The 14,678-nt window shown below is 41.4% G+C and overlaps 2 protein-coding genes across 4 annotated transcripts in view; one reads left to right on the top strand and one right to left on the bottom strand.

The window, feature by feature from the left end:
• The window catches only part of SPRTN (SprT-like N-terminal domain), a 51,648-nt gene that overhangs the window by 15,193 nt on the left and 21,777 nt on the right, over positions 1–14,678 (top strand). The window contains exon 5 of one of the 3 annotated variants that reach the window (XM_070471095.1): positions 4,453–12,711. The exons of the other annotated variants lie outside the window; for them this stretch is intronic. Within the exon in view, the coding sequence (XP_070327196.1) occupies positions 4,453–4,619 (167 nt within the window). The 3' untranslated portion in view covers positions 4,620–12,711. Of the gene's footprint in view, positions 1–4,452; positions 12,712–14,678 lie in introns of those variants that run through there. 3 annotated transcript variants of the gene reach the window in all.
• The window catches only part of EGLN1 (egl-9 family hypoxia inducible factor 1), a 60,052-nt gene continuing 54,184 nt past the window's right edge, over positions 8,811–14,678 (bottom strand). The window contains exons 3-5 of the mRNA XM_070471098.1: positions 12,611–12,747; positions 9,965–10,032; positions 8,811–8,974 (exon numbers count right to left, since the gene is read on the bottom strand). Coding sequence (XP_070327199.1) covers positions 8,910–8,974; positions 9,965–10,032; positions 12,611–12,747 — 270 coding nt within the window. The 3' untranslated portion in view covers positions 8,811–8,909. The remainder of the gene's footprint in view (positions 8,975–9,964; positions 10,033–12,610; positions 12,748–14,678) is intronic.

Genomic DNA, 14,678 nt, shown 5'->3' with positions numbered 1-14,678 from the left:
ATCTTCCTAAACTTGTTTATATTTCACCTTTTACTCTGAACACTAATGTACAGTCTTCTGCAAGAAACCAGTACCCAGACATGGCAAAACACGGTAACCCCCAACAGGAAGTCTTCCAGATAAGGTGGGACCTATATTTTCTACTGTTTTCAAAATCATAGTACTCTTCCTTTGAATGTCTAGTACTTATTATTCTGCTCTCTTATCATCTTGATTAGTCTAATGTAACGTCCTTTGCCCCTGTATCAGAGGTCTAGTGGAACAAAGAGGAGCCTGTTAAATTTTCGGTGTTAAGTGCATGAAATGGCTAGGCACTTCTCAACATCTGTTACCTGCTTTTGCAAAAACATCTTAATGTAACACTGATTCTCCATACTTCTCCAAAGAATCAAAATGTGTGTATTTTCAAAACAGATATTCTAGAGACCCAAATCATTCCAGGTTATAAGCATTTCTTGGAAACTAAACATGAAAATCTGCACCAACATGAAAGAAAATTGGATTTCCTTTTTAACAAGATTCCTCACATGTATTTGTATACATTTAAAATAATTCAGTAAGATACACCCAGACACTTGTTCAGTTGCATTCTTAATATCAAGATATTCAACTACTTCCTTTGTGGCTCATCTTATAAAGAATCTGCCTACAATGCAGAAGACCTGGGTTCTATCCTTGGGTTGGGAAGATCCCCTGGAGAATGGAAAGGCTACCCACTCCAGTATTCTGGCCTGGAGAATTCCATGGACTGTATAGTCAGTGGGGTCATAAAGAGTCAGACAGGACTGAGTGACTTTCACAGGATCTGTGATGGTAGGATGGAGTCTAGCTTCTTACCATGTCTGTGAGTCACCCATGTTGTTATTTGTAAACTGTTCATTCTAGTTGCTATTTCATGTAAGCATACTGCCACACAGGGGTTTCCCAGGTGGCTCAGTGGTTAAAAATCAGCCTGCCAAGCAGGAGATAGCGGTCTGATCACTGGGTTGGGAAGATCCCCTGGAGAAGGAAATGGCAACCTACTCCAGTATTCTGGCTTGAGAAATCCCATGGATGGGGGAATGGTGGCTTACAGTCCATAGGGTCACAAAACAGTTGGACATGACTTAGCGACTAAACAACACATCTGCTCATCGTGTGTCCCCTTCTGCTTTCTAACCCTTTGTGACTATTTTATATGGCACTGTGGTCTGCTTTCCTACTCTTTCTAATGACCGTCATTATATATTTGGTTGAATTTATTTTTCCTGGGGTATCTTACAATTTAATCTTAATTTCAGATAATTTTGTCATCTTCAGTTTCTTTGCTGGAGTTACATCAATTCTTGTTTCACAGCTTCCTGAGGGATTTTTTTCTTTTGGTCCATTTTTGTTCTTGAGATTGTGAATTTTGAATTTCAGGTTTTAACTTTTATTCCTGCAAAGTCCTGTTTTTAAAGATACTTCATTCACACTGAACATTCTGCAGTTGCTTTATGGTTGAGGAAAGAATTTTCATCAGCTATAATTCTCATTTTTTTTCCTTCTAGATAGTACTGTTTGTAGCTATTTTTCTTCCCTATCTGCTCATTTTGAAAGGTATTCTTTTCCTTGACTTGCAAAAACGGTTTGATATAGGCAAAGATGAGAGGCTTCTGAATCAAGAGTGTTTTCTTCTGTTGGAACAGTGAAAAACTATTTCTCAGAGAGTTCATATTTGTGAGATGGGAGTGATTTGCAATCTCATTTGATTCTATAATTTTATTTTTCTAAGATCCTTGCTTCCCTCCTTCTTCCATTTTACCATCAAGCCTCCAGGAGACATTTCCCCCTCTCTGACACGGTGCCTTCCTCAAGCAGCCTCCTTCCATCTCATGAACTTTGAAGCCTCCCCGTGACGCCCCAGTGGGCAGCACCAGAGATGGACTGGTGTGATGTATCGGTATTCCCACCACTGGGGGGGGGGGGGGGGGTCCGTTTTTCCCCGGACACCGCTACCTCTAGGCCCCCACTGCCCTGGCTTTCTAACATGGTTTCCACCTGACTCAGCCTTCACAGGAATGCTGGTGCTGGCTCTAATATCAGATGCTTGCTTCTCTGTTTGCACATAAGCTGAACTTTTTACTGGGTCTCACAGTTACGCTGTAGCTGCAGGTTACAGGGAAGATAATGAAAGAGATTCAGATTCAGGCAGCAACTAAGATTCCTTGGAAAGCCAGAAGCTCAAGTACTTCCCCTTAAATATGAACACACAAGCAAGAATGGTCAGACCTGGGAGGAAAACGTCTAATCTGACAAAAAATTAAAACAAAATTTTTTAAAAAAGATAAATACTGTATCTACTAAATGGAACAGGTTTTCATATATTTTAAAAATTTAGAGAACAAAAAAGAGCTCTTAAAAATTAAAAATGTGACAGCACATGTGAAACCCTTGGAGAACTGGAAATGAGATGTCTTCAAAGCAAAGGACAAAGGCACGCAGTAGTAGCCGACAGTGACAGGCTCACACCTGAGGTGGACTGTTTGGACGACAGTTCAGTTCAGTCAGTCAGTCATGTCCGACTTCACGACCCTATGAACTGCAGCACACCAGGCTTCCCTGTCCCTGTCTGGACAATAGTTCAGGAAGAGCAGAGAAGATGGAGGGGAGAAATAATTTAAGAAAATGTCCCCAAATATAGGGCATGAGTTTACAGTTTGCATGCCTCTCACAGTGGCTGAGAATAGGCATGCTGTGTCACACAGCCCTGGGGACAGGAAGTTATTCTGTGAGTGTCCACATAACAAAAAGCAGAGTACGTGTAAGGAGTCAGAAATAGGAATGGCTTCAGATTTCTCAGCATCCACACTGCAACTTAGAACCGAGGCAATGCCTTCAAAATTCTGAAGGATAATTATTTCCGAGCTAGGTTTCTAAATTCAGGCAAATTACCCATTAAATGTGAGAGTTAAAGAAAATTTACCTCCCAGGTACTCTTTCACAGAAAGTACTGAAGGACATGCTACACCAGCTTGAGGAAGTGAGCCAAGAGAGAAGACACAGGCCCCAGGAAGCAAAGACCCCACAGAAAGGAGTGCTAGGACCTCCAAACAACATGGGAGGGGGTCAGTGGAGACAGCTGTGCTCCGGGCAGACAGCGCGACCACACTAGGTTCCTGCAGGTTGGAGGCCTTGGGGGTTTGAGACAGAAGACCAAGCAAGACATTAAGAAAAAAGTAAACTATAAAAGTCATCATGATTTATTCTACACCTCATCTCTGAATAGCACAAAGAGTCTTTTTTTCCTTTTGCTTTGGCTGTGTCACATAGCATGTGGGATCTAGTTCCTAGACCAGGAATGGAACTCTTTCCCCCTGCAGTGGAAGGACAGAGTCTTAATGACTGGACCACCAGGGAAGGCTCACCAGGGATGTCCCAGACAGTCTCTAACTCTTCCTGTGATCTAAAGTTACGAGACAGTATGTAAGGGCTCAGGGAGGCATGGTAGAGGCAGAGGAGGAGGGGTGGAGAGACACCTGTATGCTTACCTCCCATGTAGGGATGTTCAGACATAATGAAGAATCTAGAGTGTGGCAATGGAACTGCATTATTTAGAACTGGGTGCAACTGGAGGAGGAAATGGCAACCCACTCCAGTGTTCTCGCCTGAAAACTCCCACGGACAGAGCAGCCTGGTGGGCTGCAGTCCAAGTGGTCACCAGAGGCAGACACCACTGAGTGGCTCAGCACAGCAATTGAGCACATACCCCAAAAATCACGTACGAGTTAAAACCTTTTCTCACGGGAAGAACACAAGCGGCCATTTTTCTTACCAAGCCTCACATAAAACAAGCTGACTTACCTACAAGTGCATTTGTAACTTTGACTTAAAAAAAACTGTAACGCTATTTTATAGAAGACCATAGAAATAAAACAATTTTGGCAGAAAAAGACCTAATCTCAATAAATATAGACTTCATCCAGTAACTCCTTATCCAGTAACCTCTATAGCACCTATTCAGAGCTAAGAAATGATCCATTTGATAAGAAGCTGCCTGCAACTGTTCAGGCCCTCTCTGTCTTATGACCTGGTTTATATTTAAGTGTTTTCTACTTATAAAACTCCTCCCAGCTCATGAGGCCAGGCCCCTTATACGTATCATTAGTCCAATGGTGTGTCCTTGAGCACTGCCATGTTCCAGGTAAGATTTACTTTCTGGTGATCATGAAAAAGCAAGAGAGTTCCAGAGAAACATCTATTTCTGCTTTATTGACTATGCCAAAGCCTTTGACTGTGTGGATCATAATAAACTGTGGAAAATTCTGAAGGAGATGGGAATACCAGACCACCTGACCTGCCTCTTGAGAAATCTGTATGCAGGTCAGGAAGCAACAGTTTTAACTGGACATGGAACAACAAACTGGTTTCAAATAGGAAAAGAAGTACGTCAAGGCTGTATATTGTCACCCTGCTTATTTACCTTATATGCAGAGTACATCATGAAAAACGCTGGGCTGGAGGAAGCACAAGCTGGAATCAAGATTGCCGGGAGAAATATCAGTAACCTCAGATATGCAGATAACACTACACTTATGGCAGAAAGTGAAGAAGAACTAAAGAGCCTCTTGATGAAAGAGGAGAGTAAAAAGTTGGCTTAAAGCTCAACATTCAGAAAACTAAGATCATGGCATCCGGTCCCATCACTCCATGGCAAATAGATGGGGAAACAGTGGAAACAGTGACAGACTTTTATTTTTTGGGACTCCAAAATCACTGCAGATGGTGACTGCAGCCATGAAATTAAAACACGCTTACTCCTTGGAAGGAAAGTTATGACCAACCTAGATAGCATATTAAAAAGCAGAGACATTACTTTGTCAACAAAGATCTGTCTAGTCAAGGCTGTGGTTTTTCCAGTGGTCATGTATGGATGTGAGAGTTGGACTGTGAAGAAAGCTGAGTGCCGAAGAATTGATGCTTTTGAACTGTGGTGTTGGAGAAGACTCTTGAGAGTCCCTTGGACTGCAAGGAGGTCCAACAAGTCCATCCTAAAGGAGATCAGTCCTGGGTGTTCATTGGAAGGACTGATGCTGAAGCTGAAACTCCAATACTTTGGCCACCTGATGTGAAGAGCTGACTCATTGGAAAAGACCCTGATGCTGGGAAAGATTGAGGGCAGGAGGAGAAGGGGATGACAGAGTATGAGATGGTCGGATGGCATCACCAACTCAATGAACATGGGTTTGGGTGGACTCCGGGAGTTGGTGATGGACAGGGAAGCCTGGTGTGCTGCGGTTCACAGGGTCGCAAAGAGGTCAGACACGACTGAACTGAACTGATCATGAAAAGACTCTGCCTTAAAATCAACAGCAGAATCTGGGGACTGCATTCTTGACATTAAGATGCCTAAGAGCCTATTCCTGAAGCAGTGGAAACTAGGTACTTCTAAAAACCCAGGTACAATGATTAAATATATGGCATAAATACATATAATTGCCATCCATAACCAAGATAGAGCTCACGTTCTCAGACCTTCTGCATCTTGGGAATACTCTGTTTCACTTGGGTCACGCAAAACTCCTTCTGTAAGACTGGAGCCACTGTGCTTATTTTCAGATGAAAAAGGCTCCGAAGGTCACACAATTCAGTGGTTGCGTCAGAACTAAACAGATCTGTCAATTTTGTCTGTGCTCTTTTTGCCACAATACCAAAAATAATCAGTTTTCATCCCTAACTCACACTGGCCCTCCCCTTTAATCCATTCAGCTATATTTCAGTAGAATTTTACAAATGCCCTGAGTGAAAGTTGCTCAGTTGTGTCTGACTCTGTGTGACCCCATGGACTTCTTCAGGCCAGAATACTGGAGTGGGTAGCCCTTCCCTTCTCCAGCAGATCTTCCCGATCCAGGAATCGAACCGGGGTCTCCTGCATTGCAGGCGGATTCTTTACCAACTAAGCTAAGAGGGAAGCCCTAAGATAGGTTGAAATATAACAAAAACATCACACCAAAGAATATTTTAAATAAGAGGTAAGTGAATATGTATATTGACCTCATGCTGTAAAGAGCTCTTTAGTTCATGGCCACACCAATTATACTTTTCTGCATATATACACACAGGATACCTGTAACAGTTAGAGATAAACCTCATGGCCCTTCGTTTCTGCAGCAGAGGGGCCACACAGACAGGCTCGACAGTGTGAGTATTAAGAGTAATTTTAAAAAATTGTATTAAAAGGGCAAGAACCTAAATGTTGAGAATACAAATACAGAGCTCCTGGATCCCATGGACAATCCAGCTACTCCCAGGATTGCTAAAATTATTGCTAAAATTGTCACTCCATGTTTGCTGTTCTCTTTCCCTTGTTATCATTTATAAAAAGTAGTACCAAATGCTCTGGACTAAGCCAGAGATGAGTGAGAGAAAAGCACATTATCTGATGGAGGAGCCCATTAAGAAAGTCAGTGTATGATAAAGGATCAAAAAACAACAAGAGACAGGTGGAAATAAGCATAATTTTTTCAAGAACATTTATACATCTGTTTAATTAGATTAGCTTTACAAGCATTTTGAGAGCTTTTTCATAATGAAACACTGCTTTTCAAATTACATGACTTTATAGTCTATCTGTATGTAAATCCTGAAATTCTTTGCCTGCTGTTGATAAAGGTCTGTGTTTTACAGCTGGTTAATATGTTGAATAAAAACAGCATTAGAAGCTTTATCTTTTACCAGGATTAAACACATATAGGCCACAAACAGTTTTAAATTTTGTTTTATATAGAGTCCTGCTTGGTGACAAGTTAACAGTCCCACTAACATGAAAAGAACAGATTTTAAATGGATATTGAAGAAATGGCTATCCTGATTTCTCCATCCTTTCACAACAATCTCCAAGAAATTATAAACTTTTCCAAAAACAAACAAACAAAAAAAACCCCACAACAAAATTTAAAACCTGTCAGGCAAGCACAACCCACAGACAGTAGAATCTGACACTTTGCACAACTGCAGAGATACATATCTGAATGACACAGGGGCTCCCAGATTAAAAGGCTGTTATTGTACACCTTGACGAACAAACCTCCCACCAACATCATACAATTTCTACTCAACCTAAAAATAATAGCGCTTTTGAGTTGTGGCCTCAGGCAGTGCAGTGCACTGCAGACCAGGCTGGGGCGCGAGGGGAGAGCAGGGGCAGAGGCACTTACTGTTGAGATGTTGCATTGTACTAACATTATCTGGGACTAGGAAAGGAAGTGGAACAAAACTGCAGTGGGTGAGGAAAACCAACAATCAACTACAATTGTCTCCTGCAAGTTCTCCAAAGTGAGATCACAATACTGAATATTTAATCCCACCCTAAATCCATGCTGCCAGTTCACTAAACTTTTTTTCATGTTTTACATGAACAGTAGCAATCTTTTAATAAAAATTACTGAGCTTTCCATAGAAAAGGTCTCTAATTGAATACAAACTATACAGATGCTAAAACTGTCATAGGTTGAAATATACAGAAACATTTCTGTACACTCACATTATTTTGGCAAAGAAGATCAAGGACAGAGATAGAAAACTGAAGTGGGCAAGGTCTTACACCCATAATTCATGCAAAATACAGATACCACCTTTTGGGCTTTGCTAAACAGCCTAGGAAACTGAAGTCTAAGATATCCATCCTAATTCAGGTGTTAAATAACTCAAGTCTGGGAGGACTTACATGATTTCGTAGGATTCCCTCTTTTTTCTGAAAAGTAAAAAAGACGACTCAGAAGTATCTGGTTTTTTGCTTCGTGCTTTGATTTTTAAGCTGAACATCCATCTTTCAGTACTAACGGACAGCACCGCCTCTTGGGAGTGCATCAGCAGTGGCCTGAGGAGTCACTGATGTCAAGTCTGTAATAACACCGTTCGGTCTGGAGGCACAGTCTCCCCCTGACGCTACCTAACAGGAATGAGGTTCTGATCTGCTGGCCAGATGGGCACAGAAGTAGGAAGAAAAGAGCAAAACTCAATCAACCTGACGGGAAGCAAAAGGAAAGTCTAGGAAAAGGGACAGTATGTTCTACATCTACAGGATGTACCTGAAAGCAGAAGAAAGCCCTTTATCTTGGGAACTTGATGCTGAGAAGGATAACCTCAAGTTCATTTAGTGCCAGTCACTGTAGTTTTTTTTTTTTTTTTAATGTAACTTAAAAGATAAAACCTTTTTACTGTGTATTTTTCTTATAAAACATGAACTAAAAGTTACTGGTAGTAAATGTAAAGTAAACAGTGACAGTTTTCACTATTAACAATGTCAAAAAAAACAACAGCAGCAGTCTTTTAAGAGTTCAAATTAGTGTAAGGACTACAAAACAATCTGATTTTTCAGTTGGTGATTAAAGTGCTCCTTTTCTTATTTTAAGTAAAAACAAAATTAAGCATTAGTCACTGGCAACAATCATTTTAAGAGGCTTTTCAGGGCAAAATTTAATAGTACGAAGAGGTTTACAAAAATAGATTGATGCTATTTTGGGAAATACTGTAATTTTTTCTCAATTCAGTTTTGATAAATTGTACCTGATTATACAAAAATTATTTCAAATTCAAACTTGACTATATAAAAAAGGGAGAGATGAAATGAATTCAGCTAGATGACAGATCTGGCAAAATATAAGAATGAAAACAATTCTGCCTAGGGCACTTATTTCATGTCCAGATGTAAACACCACTTTCAGTTGATAACTTACATTCCTCCCATCACAGGTTTGGAGTCAATCATGCAGTACAGAGCTACACAGTCAAAATCTCTGTTTTGACTCAACACAAAAAAGTTGTTTCTGTTTCCTTAAACTGCCAACTGGTTGTCTATTTTTCTTTATCCCATTTATTTGTATTCACAAGTTAACAAGTAGCGTCAATAATTATTGTAGGTGAAGTGGGGTATTGCTGGATGAAAGGCTCTATAAGACGTCTTTACTGATCGAATCAGAAGGTTTATTGAGTTCAACCCTCACACCTTTTTCACCTGCAAGGTAAAAAAAAAAAAAAAATTCATTAAGTACCAGAGAGCTTCTGTTCCTACATCCCTCTGAGCTGCTAACAGTGTGCGCAGCATTTCAACTTGCAAACACACATCATGTGCGAGCGATCACACTCAGACTCCCAAAAGTCACCCTCAGGGCTGATTATGCTAAGTGCAGGGACTCTGAGCTAGTAAACCTTCCAAGTGGAAAACCACTCTCTACAGAGGGATAATGACTTCTGTCTCCTTTTTTTTTTTGAAAAACAAACTGAATTGCTATAAAATATTAATAGCAGTATGTTCAGCCTCACTGAAAGCACACTACTAGGCTTCTGTCACAAACAATGACTGAAAATAAACAGAAACTTGTGAATGTTCAATTTTTATAGTTTTACAGAAGGCTGATGTGGGATTATCCATGGCTGGTGACAGGACAGGGAGTCAAATCAGTAATGTGAATTGGAGCAGATCTGTGAGGTACAAAGTGGGGTTAAAGAAAAGACAGGTCAGCAGTCCATCTGCTGAAAACCTCAAGCCCAGCTATTTCAGGAGTGTGTCCACAAGTGGGGGTGACTGGACACCACTTGCAGATATGGACTCTGCATGCCTGTCAGATTTACTGATTTCAGCATCTCCTTTGTGATAATTTTCTTCATATCCACATTTAACATGCGAGACCTGGATTATTCTCCAGGGCATGTACATCTAAAGAGGAAAGGATGTTACCTTTCTTCCATGGGGAGAGTGAGAAGAAGCCTATGACTGACAAGGATAATCACAGAAAACTCAGCTTGCTCGAACCATTTCCCCAGATTGCTTTGTCTCAAACTTGCCTCACCTTTGGGCAATTTTGATGGTTAAAGGTAACAATGAAGGTCACTTAAGAGCAGTCCTCTTCTAAATAGGGGGATTAAGAATCTGACAAAAACAATGGAAAGCACCGCCTGGCTTGGGGTCTCTTCCTTCTAGTGTACCCAGGCCCCAAATGTTTACCTGTTAGATATTTTACTTTAGCTCGCGCTCTCTCATCTGCATCAAAATACCAAACAGTTATTGCGTACCTAAAAGAAAATTTAGAACAGGGTAAGAATGATCACACTGAGAGAAAAAAAGGGAATGCTGTTGCAAAGGTCTAGTAAAACTCATCATGGCACAACAATACCTAACTTGGAATAACATCAGGTGATACATGGGCACAGTAACAACCCACTTATCCAAGAACCCCAATGGTCAACAGCATAACATAGAGCCAGGAGTAGCTCAAATTAACACTGCAGAGTTTGTGACTTTTTACGATTTTCTTAATACCTGCATAACCTATTTGATTATCTGTTTTGCAAGCCTATAGCAGATCAGAAACTGACACCAAGAAGGAAAGAGTGGCTGTTACAAAAAAAGTATGTTATCACTAGCGTTCCAAAAGAAAAGAAGAGCAACAGGAGGATGCCAGACCAAAGGCCTGTAGCGCATGGGAGGGTGGGCAGTCTCAGCCACATCTGAGGATGCCACTACACTCAGAACAACAAAGAATCATGACAGGCGTTTATCATTTTACAACCTGGAGTCAAGAAAGTTCACTCATGTGAAGAATTTTTTAGGATTTTAATCAAAACAATTATACTATGTCTTGTTTCATTTTTCTGAAAATTTCAGTCATTTGGAACACCTCATTTCACAAATGAATGAAGACACTCTCATTTATTAAAGACCACAAAGCACTTAGTTACACCTTTTGGTACTAAAAATGCAGAAAGTCTGCAAACACCACAGGGAGTGAAAGCATGTTAGAAAGGATCAGTTTCTTAGAAGAATGCAGCAGTCAGTAAAGTGTCCTGCAGATTCTGGCCGGTGTTCAGTGGGGAAAAGCAACACTGATCAAATGATGAACCAGCAAACTGTCTGCAGTCAAGAGTCAAAGGCAGAGCAGAGGCAGAGCCTGAGAGTCTGGACAGTCAGGGAGGTTGGAAAGGGACAGAGCTGAGATCAAGGTGTGGCCTCCCGGCTCCAGAGCTCCAGCCCCTATCCTATCACACAGGTGGCCTGGCACTGGGGAAGGTGTACAAATATTCTTCTCTATCTTTTGCACCCGCCCCAAACTCTTAGTTTCCTAGTGACCAGAGTTCAGCAATCTGGATCAGGTCCCTGCACTGTCCAAGGCCTTCCCAGAAGACAGCTGTAAACCACCACACATCACTCTGTTTCTCCTGCCTCATCCCCTGTCTGTTTAGATTCCTCCTCCACATATCTGTCTCTGCTCCGACTCCACAGCCTCGCCCTTTCCCCCCAGCCTTGCCAACACTGTCTACTCCTTGTTTCTCCTCACTCCAGGCCCAGCGGCTACAGTTGGACCAACTGATTCCAATGTAAGACCACTTTCTCCCTCCTCCAAGCTCCTGGAGCAACTCATAACTGCATGGCATCTATTCATTACCTAAAATGTTCATTCTATCTCCACTGAGAAAGGACACAATCACATCACATTCAAGACTCAATACAAAGGAAGATCAATGAAGCAGTTTCGAGTTCAGAAACGATTTTTAAGCAGCATTCAGGGCTGAGATGGGCACTGGGGTGATGGGAGGAGAGAGGATTTAGGACAGTCTGTGACGTGATGGGATCCTCAGGTTCCACCCAGGAGTTCTTACAGCCTCAAGTCACACCGCTCGGCCTGCTACTCACTAGGATGCATAAGGGCTGAGGCAACACGGCTCAGAAAGAAGGAAGGAGGAAGAGGTGACCAAACCTTCACAGTCTGAACCTCATGAAATGATACATCACTGTCAAGAGCCAGCTCTTCTCCTTGTGTTTCTCAGGGATCTCACCAGATCTAAGCCACTTTGTAACAGTAATTCACTATCATAATGTCCCAAATCCCTTCTATAATGAAAAACAGGTATTTAAAAAGTAGAGCTTTTTTTTTTTAAACAAGTATTTATTTTGCTAACAATGTCTGTAACATCTTTCATTTTAATAGCCTACACATTTTAATTAGGTCATGGTAAATGGTAAAAAAGACTTTTAAGAGTACAGTAAAAAATAGGTTTAGAAAATGAAACCTTGTAGAAATGAGTATAAAGCAGAAAATGTGAACAACATTATAAGCCTAACAGATACTGTCTATTAAAGCAGAAGGGTAGTTTTTTAACACACCTTTTCTCTACTTCTCTTTGCTCTATTCTTTTTTCTCTACACATCCACTCTCTGGTGATGTCTTTTTCTACCCTGTATCCTTTTTCCATACCATCCCTCTGTCCCCCACTTCTGCTGGACCCCCTTTAACAAAGCCGCCCTTTCCCTTGTCTAGCTAGTCCTTATTCCCCACGTGAACACTCTCACGAGGTCTGAGAATGGATACTAGTGAAGAGATGCACAGACCAAGCAGACAGGCCTGGGAAGATGAGAACCCTGAGCCTCCCTGTCTCCCCTAGACAAGGAGGGGGTGCACAGAGACTTGCAGACATTTGGGACTAACTCTGAACACCCTTATAAAATCAGATTAAACGTCATAAGCAAAGCCTTATGATAAAGGTAACTGAAGGACAGCAAGATACTCATTAGAAAATTCACGTTTATGCTATCAAGCCCCTCCTATCTTACTATGCTGTTTACCAATTTTTTTTTTCTTAAAAGGAATACTACCTTGTAGCATATGCTGGTTGTACTTCATGAGGGTTGCGACGGTCAGACCAGAAAAACAGCAGTCTATCAAATTTGGGTTCAATGTCAGCAAACTGGGCTTTGCCTTCTGGAAAAATTCGAAGTATACCTCCACTTACCTAGGAAAGGAGCCAAATATGTAAATATGAGCAACCAAGAATGAGACAAAATTAAATTTAGGGGGAAAAGACCACTTCAGTAAATCAAGTCTTAACTGAATTGTTCACATAATATCTCGATTAACAATGTCTGGAATTGAGGTTTCAAGTACAAGCAGAGATAGAAGGAAAAATTCATTCCTTGTTTTAGGGAATTTTGTAAATATCTGATGAAACAGATGAACAGTCTCTAAACTCAAAAGTCTTAAAATGACACCTAAAAGTCTGAACAACTAGTAAGCATTCCTTATTTATGTATGGTGATGACTTGCTTCACCTACTCTTAAAAATGTATCCATTTCAAATCATTCTGATGAAAATTACTACAAATGATTAACTGTGTCAAAGAAACAGTTCATCTCATATTTTAAAAGTTCAACAGATAATAGAGCAGTCTTATTTAAGGAATCCAATACAGCAGGGAAAAGTGTCACTTATGGTCAGCACTAGAAACTGTAGCTTGCCAGCTTGGGCCTACATAACTGAACTCGCCCACAGAGGGCCACTACCATTTACCCCAGTAGGTGTCTGTCTCTATCGGAGACCAGAGGGACTCCCCATGCATTCTGAAACTGATTGTTCTGGGACCTGCTGTTGGCCCTGGGTGCAAAGTAGGGAACAATTCAGACAGATGTCCTTGTGGTGATTATAATCTGGGTGGGAGTAAAGCAAGGTAACCCCCACCCAACTGATTAACTCTTTACCCTTGAAAAACTAAACTCCCAACAGGCAGACTCCTGAATTGAAAGGAATGTTGATACTTGATCAAGACAGCATGGAGGCTGAGCCTATTCCTTGGTTCCAGGACAGTCAGAGAAGCTGTCCACCAGGCTCACAGTCAGGTGAGCTAGAGTCAAGCTACTTGGTGCCCTTGCCCACCGTCCTCAGGTTCGAGCGTTGCCCCAGGAGGTTCCCAGGACATCTGAAGGGGGTCTAGACTGTGACAGGCAGCGTAGCTTCTTTTCTCCTCCCGCTTCTCTCTGTCCTTCCCTTGGAGTCAGTGGGAACAGAGGTAAGTTTCAAAGCTTCTATCTTCCTCTGGGAAGCCTTCCCTGACCCCTGCGTCAGGCAGCCTTCCTGTGCGTTCCCACAGCAGTCTGCCCCACACTTGGTATAACCAGCGCTAACCGTCAGTCCGCTTGGCCTGCACCCTCCCCTGGAGCCACGGTCGGTGAGGGAGAGCTCCATTTCTGCTCAATTTCCAGCACCCAGAACACCCTCTGGTACAGTGTACTTATTCAGAGCAAAATCTTGCAAGGAAAGTTTTCAGTTTTACATATAAAGGCACTGAAGACTTTTTTCTGCTTATGTACTAATTTAAAAACTATATATTGATGACCTTAGGTCATATCAAAATTAAAGAATCAGCCTAGAAAGAACCTAGACTCTAACAAAATGTGGAAGAGTTGATCAAACATATTTCTAATTTTCTAGATATTCACAAAATGTGAAAAAAAAAGTTAAGTTTTAACTAAATTTACACCAGTTGTTTTGTGTGTTGAGTTCAAGGTGAATTAACAATTTCTCGATTCCAAACTTCGAAAGTTTTAACAAAACACAAAGTTTGTTGACATACTGCCCCAAAATATACTAGCAATAAAACTTACCTCCATTTTGAACTTGCAGTAGGACAGAGGAAATTCTTTCTTTTCAAAAAAACATTTTTTAACTGCTTGTCACACTTCTATAACAATATTCTTGCATTTGCTACTTGCTCTTTAAAAAAAAAACGCATTCATGTTGGCTGTGCTGGGTCTTGGCTTTCTCCAGCTGTGGGGAGTGGGGGCTACTCTCTAGTTTGGAGCATGGGCTTCTCATGACGGCGGCTCCTCTTGCAGACTACAGGCTCTAGGGCACACGAGCTCAGTAGTTGTGGCTCCCCAGCTCCAGGG

Source organism: Odocoileus virginianus, chromosome 7 (genome assembly GCF_023699985.2).
Source record: "Odocoileus virginianus isolate 20LAN1187 ecotype Illinois chromosome 7, Ovbor_1.2, whole genome shotgun sequence".
Taxonomy (NCBI): domain Eukaryota; kingdom Metazoa; phylum Chordata; class Mammalia; order Artiodactyla; family Cervidae; genus Odocoileus; species Odocoileus virginianus.
Note: the sequence above shows the minus strand (reverse complement) of the source record. Positions and strands in the feature narration are given on the sequence as shown.